Below are 13,254 nucleotides of genomic sequence, written 5' to 3' on the forward strand. Positions count from 1 at the left end.
TTCCTTTTGAATATGCTGCCAAGTCCCTTCAAAAGCAAGGTTCACCTGGTCAGAGGCTCTTCCCAGCTAACCTGAAGTGCTTCTCCCTGTCCTTAGGTGAGAATGTGGACAGCCAAGTGGAGTCCCCAAGGCTGCAGGTGTCAAAGGACCAGTCCAAAGATTATGAGATAACAATTCCCTTCCTTTTGAATGGAGAACAGTGGAGACCAGTGAATGGCATTTATTCAAAGGTTAGTCTTCATTTTGCCTATTTGTTTATTCTGAGGTGTGTAACAATTTAAAGGCTGTAGGGAGAATTTAATGCACTTTCATCCTGTAGGTTATGAGAGTGTTTTGATATAATTGTTGCCACATGTCTGAAATTGCTGCTTATTTAATTTAAGAAAGGCATAAGGTTTTTGGTTGAAATTAATACCTTTTTCCTGCAGAGATGTATTCTTCTTTCTGATGGCAGAAATGAAACTTTAAAGTGAAATAATAGCAATTAAATTGCTTGAGATTCTATCACGCAACAGCAAAAGGAAAACTGAGGGAGGGGCAAACACACCAAACAGGTTTGTTTGAGTAAATAGTCTGACAGCAAGGAATTTAGGGACCAGTGAAAATAATGTTGCTGTGCTGGCTGCAGCCTGAGGCATTATCTGGGCTTAATTACCCCATGGGAGACCCCCAAATCCCATCCCCTGTGTGGACTGGGAGTGAGGGGTGACTCTCCCTTCACACTCTGCTTCCCCTTTCCTAACCACTGGCTCTGAGATTGTTTCCCCCTCTTGACAGGCCCTGATAAGCTTTGCTCCCTGCACCACAACATTTGTGAACAATATAGGAAGCTGCTTTTAGGGAAAAAAGGCTGGGTTTTTTCTCCTTCCTGAAGTATGAAGACAGTTTGTGGTTTATTATCACTAAATGGATCCTGGGACTCTCCTGCCCAACCTTTTAACTCAGGTCTAGTTTGACTCCAGCTCACTTTTTATGTTGTTCTTTTAATTATCTGAATGAGGAAGGGAAAAAGCAAAGTTTTTAAATAGTTAAAAAAAAAAGAAGGAGAAAAAAAAAAATAAAAAACAATGCAAAAAGCCCAGAGAGCCAATTAGAAACAGCTTTTTTTTTTGGATTGGGAAAGTATTCCATGGAGAAATCCTGCTTGACTACTGCCACTGCTTGCAGGACATGGCTTTGGGTCATGTTGCTGATTGACACAAGTAGGTGTGAAAAGATATTTCCAAACAAGGGCTCTGACTTTCAAAAAAAGCTTGTCTAGATTAAATTTTTTCCTTCTTCTCCTCTGTCCCTTCCTAAATAGGAAAGAAGGGCCAGGCCCAGTTCTGAATCTGTGCAGCGATGAAAGGGATATCAGAGTGGGTGTAGAATGGCTTATCTTGCAGAGATAACACAGATGGCTTGGTCCTAGATGTATGTGCAACTCTATTTTTAGATTATTTAATTAGAAACAGGCGTTCTCCATATAGAGAGAGGCCTTTTAGCTACTCACTGGAGCTCTCCGAGAGAGTTACATCCCAGTATCATTCTGTGAGTAATGATAATGTGATTTATATCGTTAATTTGTTTCCCAGAATTACTTTCAGTTTAAGATGAACACTAGAAAAGATTTGTGGCTTGGTAGAAAGAGCCACGTGCTGTATCAGCACTTTTTCCCCCCACCTTTGAATACTTCTTTTCCATGGAAACTTATAAATTAAATACACAAAAGTGCACATCAGGCTGTGGGAAGAACAACAGCTTCAGTGGTAGAGGAGAAGAGTAATGAATAGCTTGTCACATAAATATTGATCAAAAGCACAAAAGTTAAATACTGCTGTATTTGATGGCTAAATGGGATCTATTGTTCTTCAACTCATTTCAAAGTGTTCATCTGCTTTATTTTAATCGTATATGAAGTCAAAAAAAGCATGTACTTGTAAGAGGGGAATGGTATTGCAATAGGATATATAGTAAAATAAATAATGGAGTGGCTATAAAAATGCCAAGGGATTAAAGTTATTTGTGTACAGATAATTGCCTGGCAATGATGGCCCCATTCCCCAATCCTTTCACTGTAAATACTCCTGCTTTACAATTAGTCCCTGGGAAAGCACACTCATCATTTAGTGCAGCCTTCTCTCCCATCTTGGAGATAAAACTGTCCTTTTATTTACCCCAGGAGTCGCTGCAGTATCTGTTGGAATCTCTCACTTGGAATCTGCCAGCAATGATTATTAAGCTAATGACTTTCTCGTTGAGGGCCTACACTGAGCAAAAAATGTGAGATAATTCACACTGTCTAATGGCACAAACACACAGAACTGCTCAGCAGCAGTGAGGAAATTCCATTTACTGAGGGGGGAAAAAAAAGAAAAATTGCTTATCTCTAACCAGGTTTTACTTTAATACACTTGGGATGTGCTTTTTCAAGGACAAAAATCTCGTGATTTCTGTGCTTCCTATGAAAGTTTAAATTAGTGGGAGGCAAACCCCAATTTAAAATTCAGACATGTAGTTAAATTATATTTAAAGAACTTGGGGTTTCCCAAGTGTAGATGAAGTGTTTCGTGCCTGGGGAGAACTGATCATTTACTGGGCAGGTCAAGTTTTCTCTCCACCTTGCCCAGCTCAAGTCAAAGCTCTATCAAACCAAGGCCAGGATTTCATGGTGCCATCATTTCAGAAATGTTGTTGCTTTTTTCCTGTTCAAAAGATGCCCATGCTGATGCCAACACTTTTTATAGAATCATGGAATCTTTTAGGCTGGAAAATACCCCCAAGGCCATCAGGTCCAACCGTTGGCACCATTAAACCACAGCCCTGGGTGCCACATCCAGTCATTTCTTTAAGGCTTCCAGGGATGGGGACTCCAGCACTGCCCTGGGGAAGCCTCATCCAATTCTTATCCATTCTTTCAGTGAAAAATTATTTCCTAATATCCAACCTGAGCACAACTTGGGGCCTTCTCCCCTTGGCCTATCAGCATCCTGGATAGGGATGAACATTTTAAAAATAAAATATAGATACTTAAAAGAAGCTGCTATGGAAATACTTCAATTTGTACAACTGTGCGATGCTGTTTGTTTAGTTGGGCTTGTTAGCATTTCTCCTGGCATCTTTTTTTGTTTTACAATTCAGAAAATGTATCATTTTCAGCAGGAATATTTTGCTGGTACCTAATTCTTCTATTAACCGGAAAAGTTAACTTCTATTAACTTCTATTAACTTCTATTAACTATATTCAGTTGCCAATGCTGAGCAGGCTGCTAAAATGAGTGGCTGCTATTTTGAGGGTCCAGTTGTTGCTGCTCAGGGCTGCTGAGGAGAAAATGCTGCACTTGGGGCCGTGTGGCAGCAGGATCAGGCCCTGAAGGGTTGTGCAACATCACCCCGTGCTTCAAACAATAGCTGCCCATACTCCCTGCAGATGTGATTTCCTCCTTCCCTGGAATTTTGTGTGCATTACAGCACGTGTTGATAGGTCATTATACATTAGAGCTCCAGTTGTCCTTCCACTTCTCTTCTTTCATTTGCTCAGCACTTTGCATTCTGTGTTGATTACCACCCCCCACCTCAGTGCTTGCTTTAAACACACGAGGGTTGGGCTCTATTTTTCTTAAATATTTCTAAGGTTTGAACGAAATGGTTTCATTTTATATAATTTAAGGGCAGCAAAAAAACCCTCTTTCCTCCCCCCCACCAATATTTCCAGCTGAATATTTTTCTTCCAAACTTGGCTCGCGATTCACAAATCAAGCCAAGTTTGATGAGAGTTTGGGTAAGTGATGTTTTAGTACACAGAACACTTGAGGGAAGATTTTTTTTGAAGACCATCTGTTTGGCTTCAGCTTTTATCCTCACACCCTGTTAGGGACACAGAGGGCTTGGTGTGTGCCAGATCCCTGCAGCACAGGAGCTCTGGGTCAGGTAAAATCAGTGGTGTTATTCCGGAGCCTGCAGCACATCCCTCCTCTTGGGGAGACAAGAGCCAGGCAGGAGATGTTTCACGTGGGCATTAAGGGGCTTTTGGCTCCATTTCTGTGCTTTAATGGTCAGCACAGTGGGGAAATGCTGCCTGGCAGGGCAGGCATGGAAAAGCTGGAACGCTGTGGGGATCCCAGTGTGGCATTGCCCTGGGCTGGCACTCGTGTTCCCAGAGGGACACAGCTTAGTGGAGCTGCCTTTGGACCCAGGGTTTGGTGCAGATTGGTGAAATGCATGGAGTTCCTGCGAAATGGGAAGTATTTGGGGAAGGTTTGGTGTGATCAGCTGTGCAGGTCAACACAGAGAGCTCAGGGTGTGGCAGCAGTCGCTCAGGTGTGGGGTTTTCTCTGCTCCTGTCTGTGTAGGACCTGGCATCCCATTGCTGGCACCTGCAGGGCCTCAAAGAGAATCAGGACCAAGTGCTGTGAGAGATTGAATCCTCTCAGTTTTCTAAAAGCACGTGGGCAAGTTAGGTGCAGCTTTCCTTTCTGGGGGATATTCTGCACATTTTGATGGGTATGGATCTTTTGTAATCCTGATCCCTGTACCTGTCCAAGTGCAATATTAACCTGTGGGTGCTCCAGTCAGGATACAGATGCCATTCATAAAAATAAATGAGAATGAAGCTGAACCTGGACAGGTGTTTGAGCACCTGCAGCCTGGAGCTGAGTGTGGTTCCCAAAAAACCCTACGAGAAGCTGGAAAGCCCTGAGATGCTTGAACTTGATTTGAGTTTGCAACTTGCCAGCCCAGGTTGCTTTCAAATGATGGAATTTCGGACAGGGAATTTGATTTTTTGATGTTAAATTTGGGGGATATGTAAATCAATGAGCAAATTTTGCTGTGTGACTTCTTTAAAACAATGAACTGTGGGAAAGTAGCTGCACACAAGGGTTAGACCCTTAATCCACTGGGATCACTGTGAGCCTCACAGGACTCTTTTAAAACACTGTCACTGACCTCACTTCATAAACATAGATTGGAAAATCCACCTCTCCCCCACCTTGCAGAGAGTGAGACCTCTTGTTCTGTGGCTTCCCACACCCCAAGAGATTGGGGTTGTGTTGGAGTTTGAGACGAGCAGAGGAAAAGAAAGAAAGGTGCCCTTGGTGAGCAGAGAGGATGGCAAGACCTTCAGGACATTTCCAGCTCTCACTTCAACACCAGTGACTTCTAAATCCAAATAAATCAGAAATTCTTCTCCCCTTTGGGGAGGGGGCAGTGGATTCAGGGGCCAGTAATGCTGCTTTGCCAAGCTGAAGTTTTCAAGGCCAGATTCTGAGCTCGTGTGAATCAGTTTCCTTCCCTTGCCCAGGCTGGAATAAATCAGGGCTGCAAATTGAAATCTTAAAGAAGGGTTTTTAAAAAAAGAGAGAAAGAAAGATGAGAAGGCAGAGTTGCTTTTCTTGTAGCAACACTATTTTTTTCTTTCTTGGTGTTATGTTATGCTTTGAATATAAACTCTAGCAATGAAATGCGAAGATAAAGATGAAAGCCAGCTATAAAATATATATTTAGACCATATTTCTTCTGGTTTTTAAGTGTGCACTTGTCACAGCTCTAAGATTGTGTATGTGAAGTGGCAGAGGATTACCATTTCCTGCTGCTTAGCATGCATTGCATCTCCCTTTGCTCCTGAAGAAGCAGCTTTTGCATCCTTGCCTGCCCCATTCCTAAGCATTGTGCCATGGATTGGATTCAGGAGCAAACATCAGAATCTTGATTATTTGTGTCGAATTCTGGGCACTGATTGCGTGAATCTCAGTGTGAAATTCTCTGCTATCTATAAAAGTATCATCAGCTCTGACAGTTGTTGCTTATCTTTATGATTCTCCAGATTTATCACATCTATTGAGTGTTACACTGCTGCTTTTCATCTTTTTGCATTTTTTTATGCCTTCATTCTAAGGCCCTAGTTCAACACCTACTAAAATTGGGATATTTTTGCCAAAGTACCGTTGGCAAGAAGAGGAAATAACTTTAAATTTCTTAAAAAGCCACCACAATAATGCTGGAGATTCAAGAACACATTGGGAGCTGCAAACTGGCAGAAGGGGCAAAGGCAGTGATAGCCTGGGTCTTATGCAGAGTTTTGCTCTCCACAGCAGTTCCAGTTTTATTAGGAACTTATTGGGGCATCACACAGACTCACAGATTCCTGGAATGGTTTGGGTTGGAAAGGACCCCAGAGTTTGTCTTTTTCCTCCCCCTGCCATGGGCAGGGACACTTTCCACTGTCCCAGGCTGCTCCAGCCTGGCCTTGGACACCTCCAGGGATCCAGGGGCAGCCACAGCTGGCTGGGCACCCTGTGCCTCCCCACCCTCCCAGGGCAGGTCTCTGTGCTGGTTCCCATTTCCCCTCTTGTGTGACTCTCACAGGCTTTGATACACAGCTGAGGGGCTCACTCTGTCACATAATTAATTTAGAGCTCAGTGTTTTCAAGAGCAAACCCATTCAAGTTTATTTCATGACTGGCATAGCCTTCGTGCAAGTGATAATTGTTTATATTCCCTTCAACTGAGCCTCCTGCTGTTCCTTTTCATTTGAAATAATTACCAAAGTTTAGACTTCCTGACAATTGTATTAAGGGGAATCATACAGTGCTGCTTAAACAAGGCTTTGAAGGCTGAGAGGACAGCTTTCATAGCTCTTTTACATGGTTGTTTTACATATCTTGAGAGAGAGAGAGGCATAACCAGAATTTATAGTGCTCTCCATATTTTTTATGACTCATGAGCATCGACTATAAGAGGCAGAGCTGTGCTCTCTCCACAAGCTGTGTCATCAGCTGGGAATGCAGCTTGGCACAGGCAGAGGAACAGCACTAATCCTCCACAACCTTCCCTGGGAGATCCTCTCCTTGAGCCTTTAATTAATAACCTGGAAGTCATTAATTTAATAGCCTGGTAAACAATCTGATATTTCTTTTGCTTTTCCTCATACCCATACTCCTGCCTTGCAGGGCCACTCTGAGGAGTAATTAGTGCAAATATGCTCTATTAGTTAATAACACTTGTGTGTTTGTTTAATTTGGAAGCAGCATAAGTTTTGCATGGACACAATCGGGGAAGGGAGCGTGGCACCTCCTCTGGCAGTCAGGGGATTTCTGTGTCCCAGTGAGCCAAAGCAGCTCAAAGCCACCCCTCTCACCTCACCTCGTCCAAGAGGAGGAAAACACGTTCCCTTCCTCCCATCCAACCTCGTTTAACCAATTGATCCATCTGATAATTTAATTCATGTCATCTTTTAGAAATGCTGGTAGGTGTGTCCTGGTTCCAGGGACTTGCTGGAGCTCACACAGCAGCTCCAGGGCTGAGAAATTCCTGGAGCTGGGACCACCAATGAAAACCTAGTGCTGGTGATTGAGTGGGGAAAATTCTTTTCTCTGTCTGCGCTGAATCAGTGCCCTGGTTCCAGCTAGATACACGAGGATTCATTTCCTGCACACTGGGAAGTGTTAAGCAACTGGGATTCATCCCAGAAAAGAGTCCATTGCATTTTTAGCCTGAGTGATACAGCGTGTTCAGTTTGCAGAGCTCTGTGTGAGCGTTCCTGCTCAGGTATTATTGGAAGCACTGGGTGTTTTAAAGAGCAGAAAATGGAGAGCTTTGTGGGAACAGCCCACCAGACACCTCCTGCTCTCCGTGGGGGTTTGCAGCCTTCCTTAGGGTGAAACTGTGAAATTCCCCTTCATCAGCTTGTACCACGCTGGGCTGCTGGAGGAATTCTGTCATACTTGGCCAGGGGAGATCACCAGTGATATAATGGTGGGGAGCTCTGCCTCCCAGTACCAGCCCTCGTGGCCAGGGGCTCTGCAGAGGGTTTGGTTGGGACCCACCAGCTATGAGGTAGCGTCTCAGATCCGAGCTCCAGCAATCCTTCAAAAGCTGATGGGGCTGAAATAATCCACTTTAACTTGAGTTTTCAGGCTGGCATTTCAGAAAAAAAAAAAACAACCCCACAAACAAACAGGTCGTGCCTCCTGCAGTAAAATGGAGGGAAAATATTTTTATTTTAATGATGCAGTTCACGTTAGCCACCCTTTAATGTGGAATTAAAATCTAAACCTAAGTTCCTGCCTTATGCTGGGTTTGTAAAGTGCTTGTACTGAGGCATTTTCATATTGAATTAATTTAGCTTATACTTGGCTATTTCACGTCTCTTGCAACAGATCTTGCGAGTGTAAGGTATGAATTTCAGTGTTGGATTAAAAGAATGCTTTGCTTTCCAGCTCTGAGCATGTGATCATTTTTTTTTGTTGTTGTTTTTTACAGGCAGGAGGAGAATCTCCCTTGTTCTTAATTCCTATTGTGAGTGCCTTGGGTCAGACTGAAGCCTAGACCAGAGCAGGCTCTGTCCCACCAAGCACCCCTGGTACCAGGAATGTGCAGCTCCTGCAAGGAGTCCTTTGTGGACTTGGAACAGCAGCAAAACTTGGGGCTTTTCCAAGGACTGAAATCCTCTGAGCAGGGGAAACCATGAGCTGCTGACATATTTTGTGATGAAGACCCTTATTTCAGAAAGCCACAGTAAATTGAGTTGTTCTCAGTGTATATTTTAGGGCTGAAGAAGTAAATTGAGCTGGTCAATCCACTGAGTCCTACAGCTAACAAGCCCAGTGCCTTTGTTGTTGAATTATAATTCTATTTCAATATGATTTACTCGAGCCCCAGTTGATTTGCCTCTTCTATAGGAATATTTCTCATTTTTTCAGAATTGTAATGAGGAGTCAAAGAGGTTATATGCAGTTTAAAGCCTGATAAAAAAATAATTAGGATTGATAACAAGGCTTTTTAAAATGCAGGAATATCTTGACAATAAAAGCCTTTCAAGGTGTTGGTATTTTTCTAGAAATAAAATGACTGCCAAAAAACTCTGCCAGCTGCTTTCAAAAAGCTTGTGTAGATGAGGTAAAAATTATCTGTATCATTTTGATATTGCAGCAGAAAGTTTGTGTTCAGTTTTCAGCTCGTGGAAATCGTGTGTCCCACTTGTGTGGTGCCTTTCCTCAAGGACACACTTCTAAAGCAAAATGGAGCTTTTGGAGCTGAATATTGCAATTTCCAGCCTGGCACAGGGGGTGGGCTGGTGGAGCTTGGAGAGGCTGGGGGTGAAATCCTTGTGAGATGCATTTCCCCTGAATATTGTGAGTGCTGGGGCTGCTGCCAGAGCCTGCAGGGTGCTCTGGACTTGATCACAAATGTGCTGGGGCTGTTTCTGCCCAGTGCCACCATAACTGTGCTGGTGACAATGTCCTGGAGCTGTTTCTGCCCAGTGTCCCCATAACTGTGCTGGTGGCACTGCTATGGGGCTGTTTCTGTGTCTCCATAACTGCTGGTGGCACTGCTATGGGGCTGTTTCTGTGTCCCCATAACTGGGCTGGTGGCACTGCTATGGGGCTGTTTCTGTGTCCCCATAACTGCTGGTGGCACTGCTATGGGGCTTTTTCTGTGTCCCCATATCTCTGCTGGTGGCACTGCTATGGGGCTGTTTCTGTGTCCCCATATCTCTGCTGGTGGCACTGCTATGGGGCTGTTTCTGTGTCCCCATAACTGGGCTGGTGGCACTGCTATGGGGCTGTTTCTGTGTCCCCATATCTCTGCTGGTGGCACTGCTATGGGGCTGTTTCTGTGTCCCCATAACTGCTGGTGGCACTGCTATGGGGCTGTTTCTGTGTCCCCATAACTGCTGGTGGCACTGCTATGGGGCTGTTTCTGTGTCCCCATAACTGCTGGTGGCACTGCTATGGGGCTGTTTCTGTGTCCCCATAACTGCTGGTGGCACTGCTATGGGGCTGTTTCTGTGTCCCCATAACTGTGCTGGTGGCACTGCTATGGGGCTGTTTCCGTGTCCCCATAACTGGGCTGTGCTGGTGCCTGCTCTGAGGTGTGTGTGCTCTCACTGACACAGCAGCTGAACACACTGCTGGTGGCTCTGTCCCTGGCGCCAGGGAGGGCTCCTGTCCCTCCCGTGTCACACCAGGATGTGTCCAGCTCCGTTTAGATCCCCAGCTCTGTCCCTGCCCTTTGATGCTCTGCCCAGGTCCAAGATGTGAATGTGTTGTTTCCTCTGGAGCTGCAGTCACGCTCAGGAAATGAGGAGCTCCTCAGTCCTGCCCTCATTCCTCCTGCCTTGGGATCAGCTTTATTTGGCTTCTCCTGCGTGACCTTGTTCCCCCTTCCTCTTCTGGCCCTCTCCTCCACCAGGGTGGTTCCTTGGCAGGGCTCGTCTCCTCTTTTGTTCCTTCTCTCTCCACTGACCACATCCTTTGAGGAGCATTCCCTGAATAAAAATGGTCTTTTTGGGATGAACCTGCCAAGCCCTTCCCAGCCAGTCATCGTTGTCTGGAGTGATTCCTGGAATCCCAGAATGGTTTGGGTTGGAAGGGATCTTAAAGCTCATCTCATGCCACCCCCTGCCATGGCAGGGACACCTTCCACTGTCCCAGGCTGCTCCAACCTGGCTTTGAACTCTTCCAGGAAGGAGGCAGCCACAGCTCTGCCTCCTTCTGAAGTGGCAGCATTTTACATTCTGTGCTAAATGAAACCTATAAATAATTTTAATATTTATAAGAATTTTACTAGACCACCTCAGCGAGCACAGGAGCAAAGATTTTTAGCCAGAGCTGCTGCCTGGGGACGGCAGGGTCAGATCTTCTCTGAGATGCCCAATTTTTGTTGATTTTTTTGCTGGATGTTATTTTCTGGCACTCTTCATCCTTTGGGAGTGCTGGGCACGGCTGGATCCTCCAGGCAGCAATCCTGGATGCAATCCCACCCTGGTGTCTTCCATTATTTACTTTAGCTTCACCCATTGCCTCGTCTCTGCTGTTTCCCTGCGAGGTACAGCCTGTCCTGGGACAGAAACGCTGCTGGCGAGGGGCAGGGAGACAAAAGCTCTGAGATGTGAGAATTGGGACAGCCAAGAGCCTCCCTGCCCCAAAAAAAGGGCCCTTGCCCTGGCAGGGCTGAACCTGCCTTGCAAAGGAGGTTCTGGACATGGATCTGCTGCAGGGAAAAGTCAACAAGAGGAATTTTGTCCTCAAAGCATCTCCAAGCCTGTTCCTGTGTTAGCATTGCCCACTCCCTCCAGGAGAAAGAGTGGGATCCCTAAATTCAGTGTATCCAACAGAAACTGCCTCTCTCTTGGTTTCAACAGACAGAAACGTTGTTGAAACCAGACTTTTTTTGGCATTTACTGGCATTACTAAGAAAGAGTTGGCCAGGAAAGCTGGCAGAAGGAGATGAGTTGGAGAAGCTTTAAAGATATTTTTTTTTCCTATAAAATGAATATCCAGAAGCTGTGTAAATGTAATTTTTTCAGTTTGAAAAGTGTATAGAAAGACAACATATACACATTTCTGACTGAAATACCATCCAAGCTGGCTGTGCCCTCCAAATTCTTTTCCCTCAATTAAAAAGATGGGGGAAAAAAAATAAAAAGAAATGACAAAACAAAACAACACCTCAGGAAATCCCTAGAATGTTTATTCAGGAGCAGAGCAGCCTGTTACAATCATTAGCTTGCAAAGGTATTTCTGTTATAGTCAGAGGGCAAAGCGAATTTTAACCTTTTATTGCCAAGAGATGTCATGTTTTTCGTGGAGGAGCTAGTGAGGTGTGTAAATCCCTGTGAATGAGTGAGTGGCATCTGTAAAAACCCCAACCAAAACCCCAAAGCACACCCTGCAGAGGGAAACTGAAATCAATTTCAATGCCCACAGTTAAACATTAAGTACTACATTTCATGCTTTATTGAGTTTCTATTTATTACTTAATTTCTGCTTGTAAAAGGCTCCAAGTGAAGCAAAAAGATATTTCTCAATATTTGACTCCCTTTTTCCTTACGAGCTCAGTGTGGAATTGCCAGCTGCTATGGGGTTTTGATTATAAAGGGAAAAAAGGGCTGGACTGGTTTTAAATGTGATCTGTGGGAACCCTCCAGAGCAGGATCTTTCCCAGGAACCCCAGAGGAGAGAGAAAAGAAAGGAAAATGCAGCTCTAGGGAGACTCAGGGTCAGGAGCCTGGGAACCCTGCTCGTCACGGGGGCACATTTAGGAAATGGATGGAAACTCTTGGGATTTTAAAGATGGAAACCTGAATTATTTGCTTTGTGTATCTCCCCTTTATTGTCCTGCCCCTTCCCATCTCTAAAATGGGAATAAAGTTTAACCCGGGCAATGGGGCATCAACTTGATTTTTGTAATGCCATTTTAGACCAGAAGTGTTATTTGTGTTCCTGCTTGGGATGTGCAACCTTTAGGAGCCAGGAAATTGCTGTTCTGGGGGAAAGAGGGATGTCTTGCACATCTGGAAAAACCCCATATGCGTTGTTTGAACGAGGGAATAGATATTTTGAAGATTTTAGGTCTCAAGGAATGAAAGAGGAGGAGTGGTTGCAGTGCTGAGCACGAGGATTGTCACTGTTGCAAACTCAGAGGCAATTTGAAAACATCTTGTAAATATTGTGAAGAGCATTAACTGAGATTTTTATAGGGTATGATGAGCCTATAACTCAGTCCAAGTTTAGACAATCACCTTTCTTTGATGGAGACCAACAGGGACATGAAAACACTTGAATTTAAGAAATATTTTGATTATTAATATTTTGGTTTATTAAGTATCTCTCATTTATATAATTTTTACTTCTTTCAACCATGCAATTTAATCACTAAGCACCATTTTCTTTTTAAATTGCATTTATCAATATTATCCCACTTCCATACATCCATTAAGTAATTTAAGAAGAAATCTTGATGTGTAGAATAGAAATCAGCTCTAATTTCAGAGCCTTCCCAGAATTAGTATTTAGCAGTTTCCCTAAATCTGTGTGAGATGGAGACAACAACAGCTGGATTTGAGTAATTTCTTTTGTAGGGAGCACCACAGTGCTGAATTTTCCTGTATTTGTATTAATGGAGTGGATATATCTATATATATATCAATATGTGTGCATATATATATCTATATATATTAAGATCTCTATCTATACTTACACAGCTCCTCTGTTTCCAACCTTATCTCAGGATTCAGCTCTCGAACCAGGTTTTGAATTTGTTTTTGCAAAGCTCTGCGAGGAAAAAGCAGCTGAATAAGGCTACAGCAAGATCTGGCATTGAAATCAAATCAGAAAATCAAGCAGTGGAGGGGGAGGAGGATGCACAGCATGGAGTGAAGCTCTTATCAGTGCTCTGCTTTTCTAGGACAGGTTATTAGGGAGGAATTTCATTTAGGAGCAGAGCCTTTATCAGTGTGTCCTTGTGATGGACTCAGCAACGCCATAAACT

At 44.0% G+C, this 13,254-nt stretch overlaps 1 protein-coding gene across 1 annotated transcript in view; it reads left to right on the forward strand.

Annotated features, from left to right (window-relative positions):
• The window catches only part of ADAM12 (ADAM metallopeptidase domain 12), a 177,612-nt gene that overhangs the window by 16,456 nt on the left and 147,902 nt on the right, over positions 1-13,254 (forward strand). Inside the window, exon 2 of the mRNA XM_053949228.1 lies at positions 97-230. Coding sequence (XP_053805203.1) covers positions 97-230 — 134 coding nt within the window. The remainder of the gene's footprint in view (positions 1-96; positions 231-13,254) is intronic.

Source organism: Vidua chalybeata, chromosome 8 (assembly GCF_026979565.1).
Source record: "Vidua chalybeata isolate OUT-0048 chromosome 8, bVidCha1 merged haplotype, whole genome shotgun sequence".
NCBI classification, from domain to species: domain Eukaryota; kingdom Metazoa; phylum Chordata; class Aves; order Passeriformes; family Viduidae; genus Vidua; species Vidua chalybeata.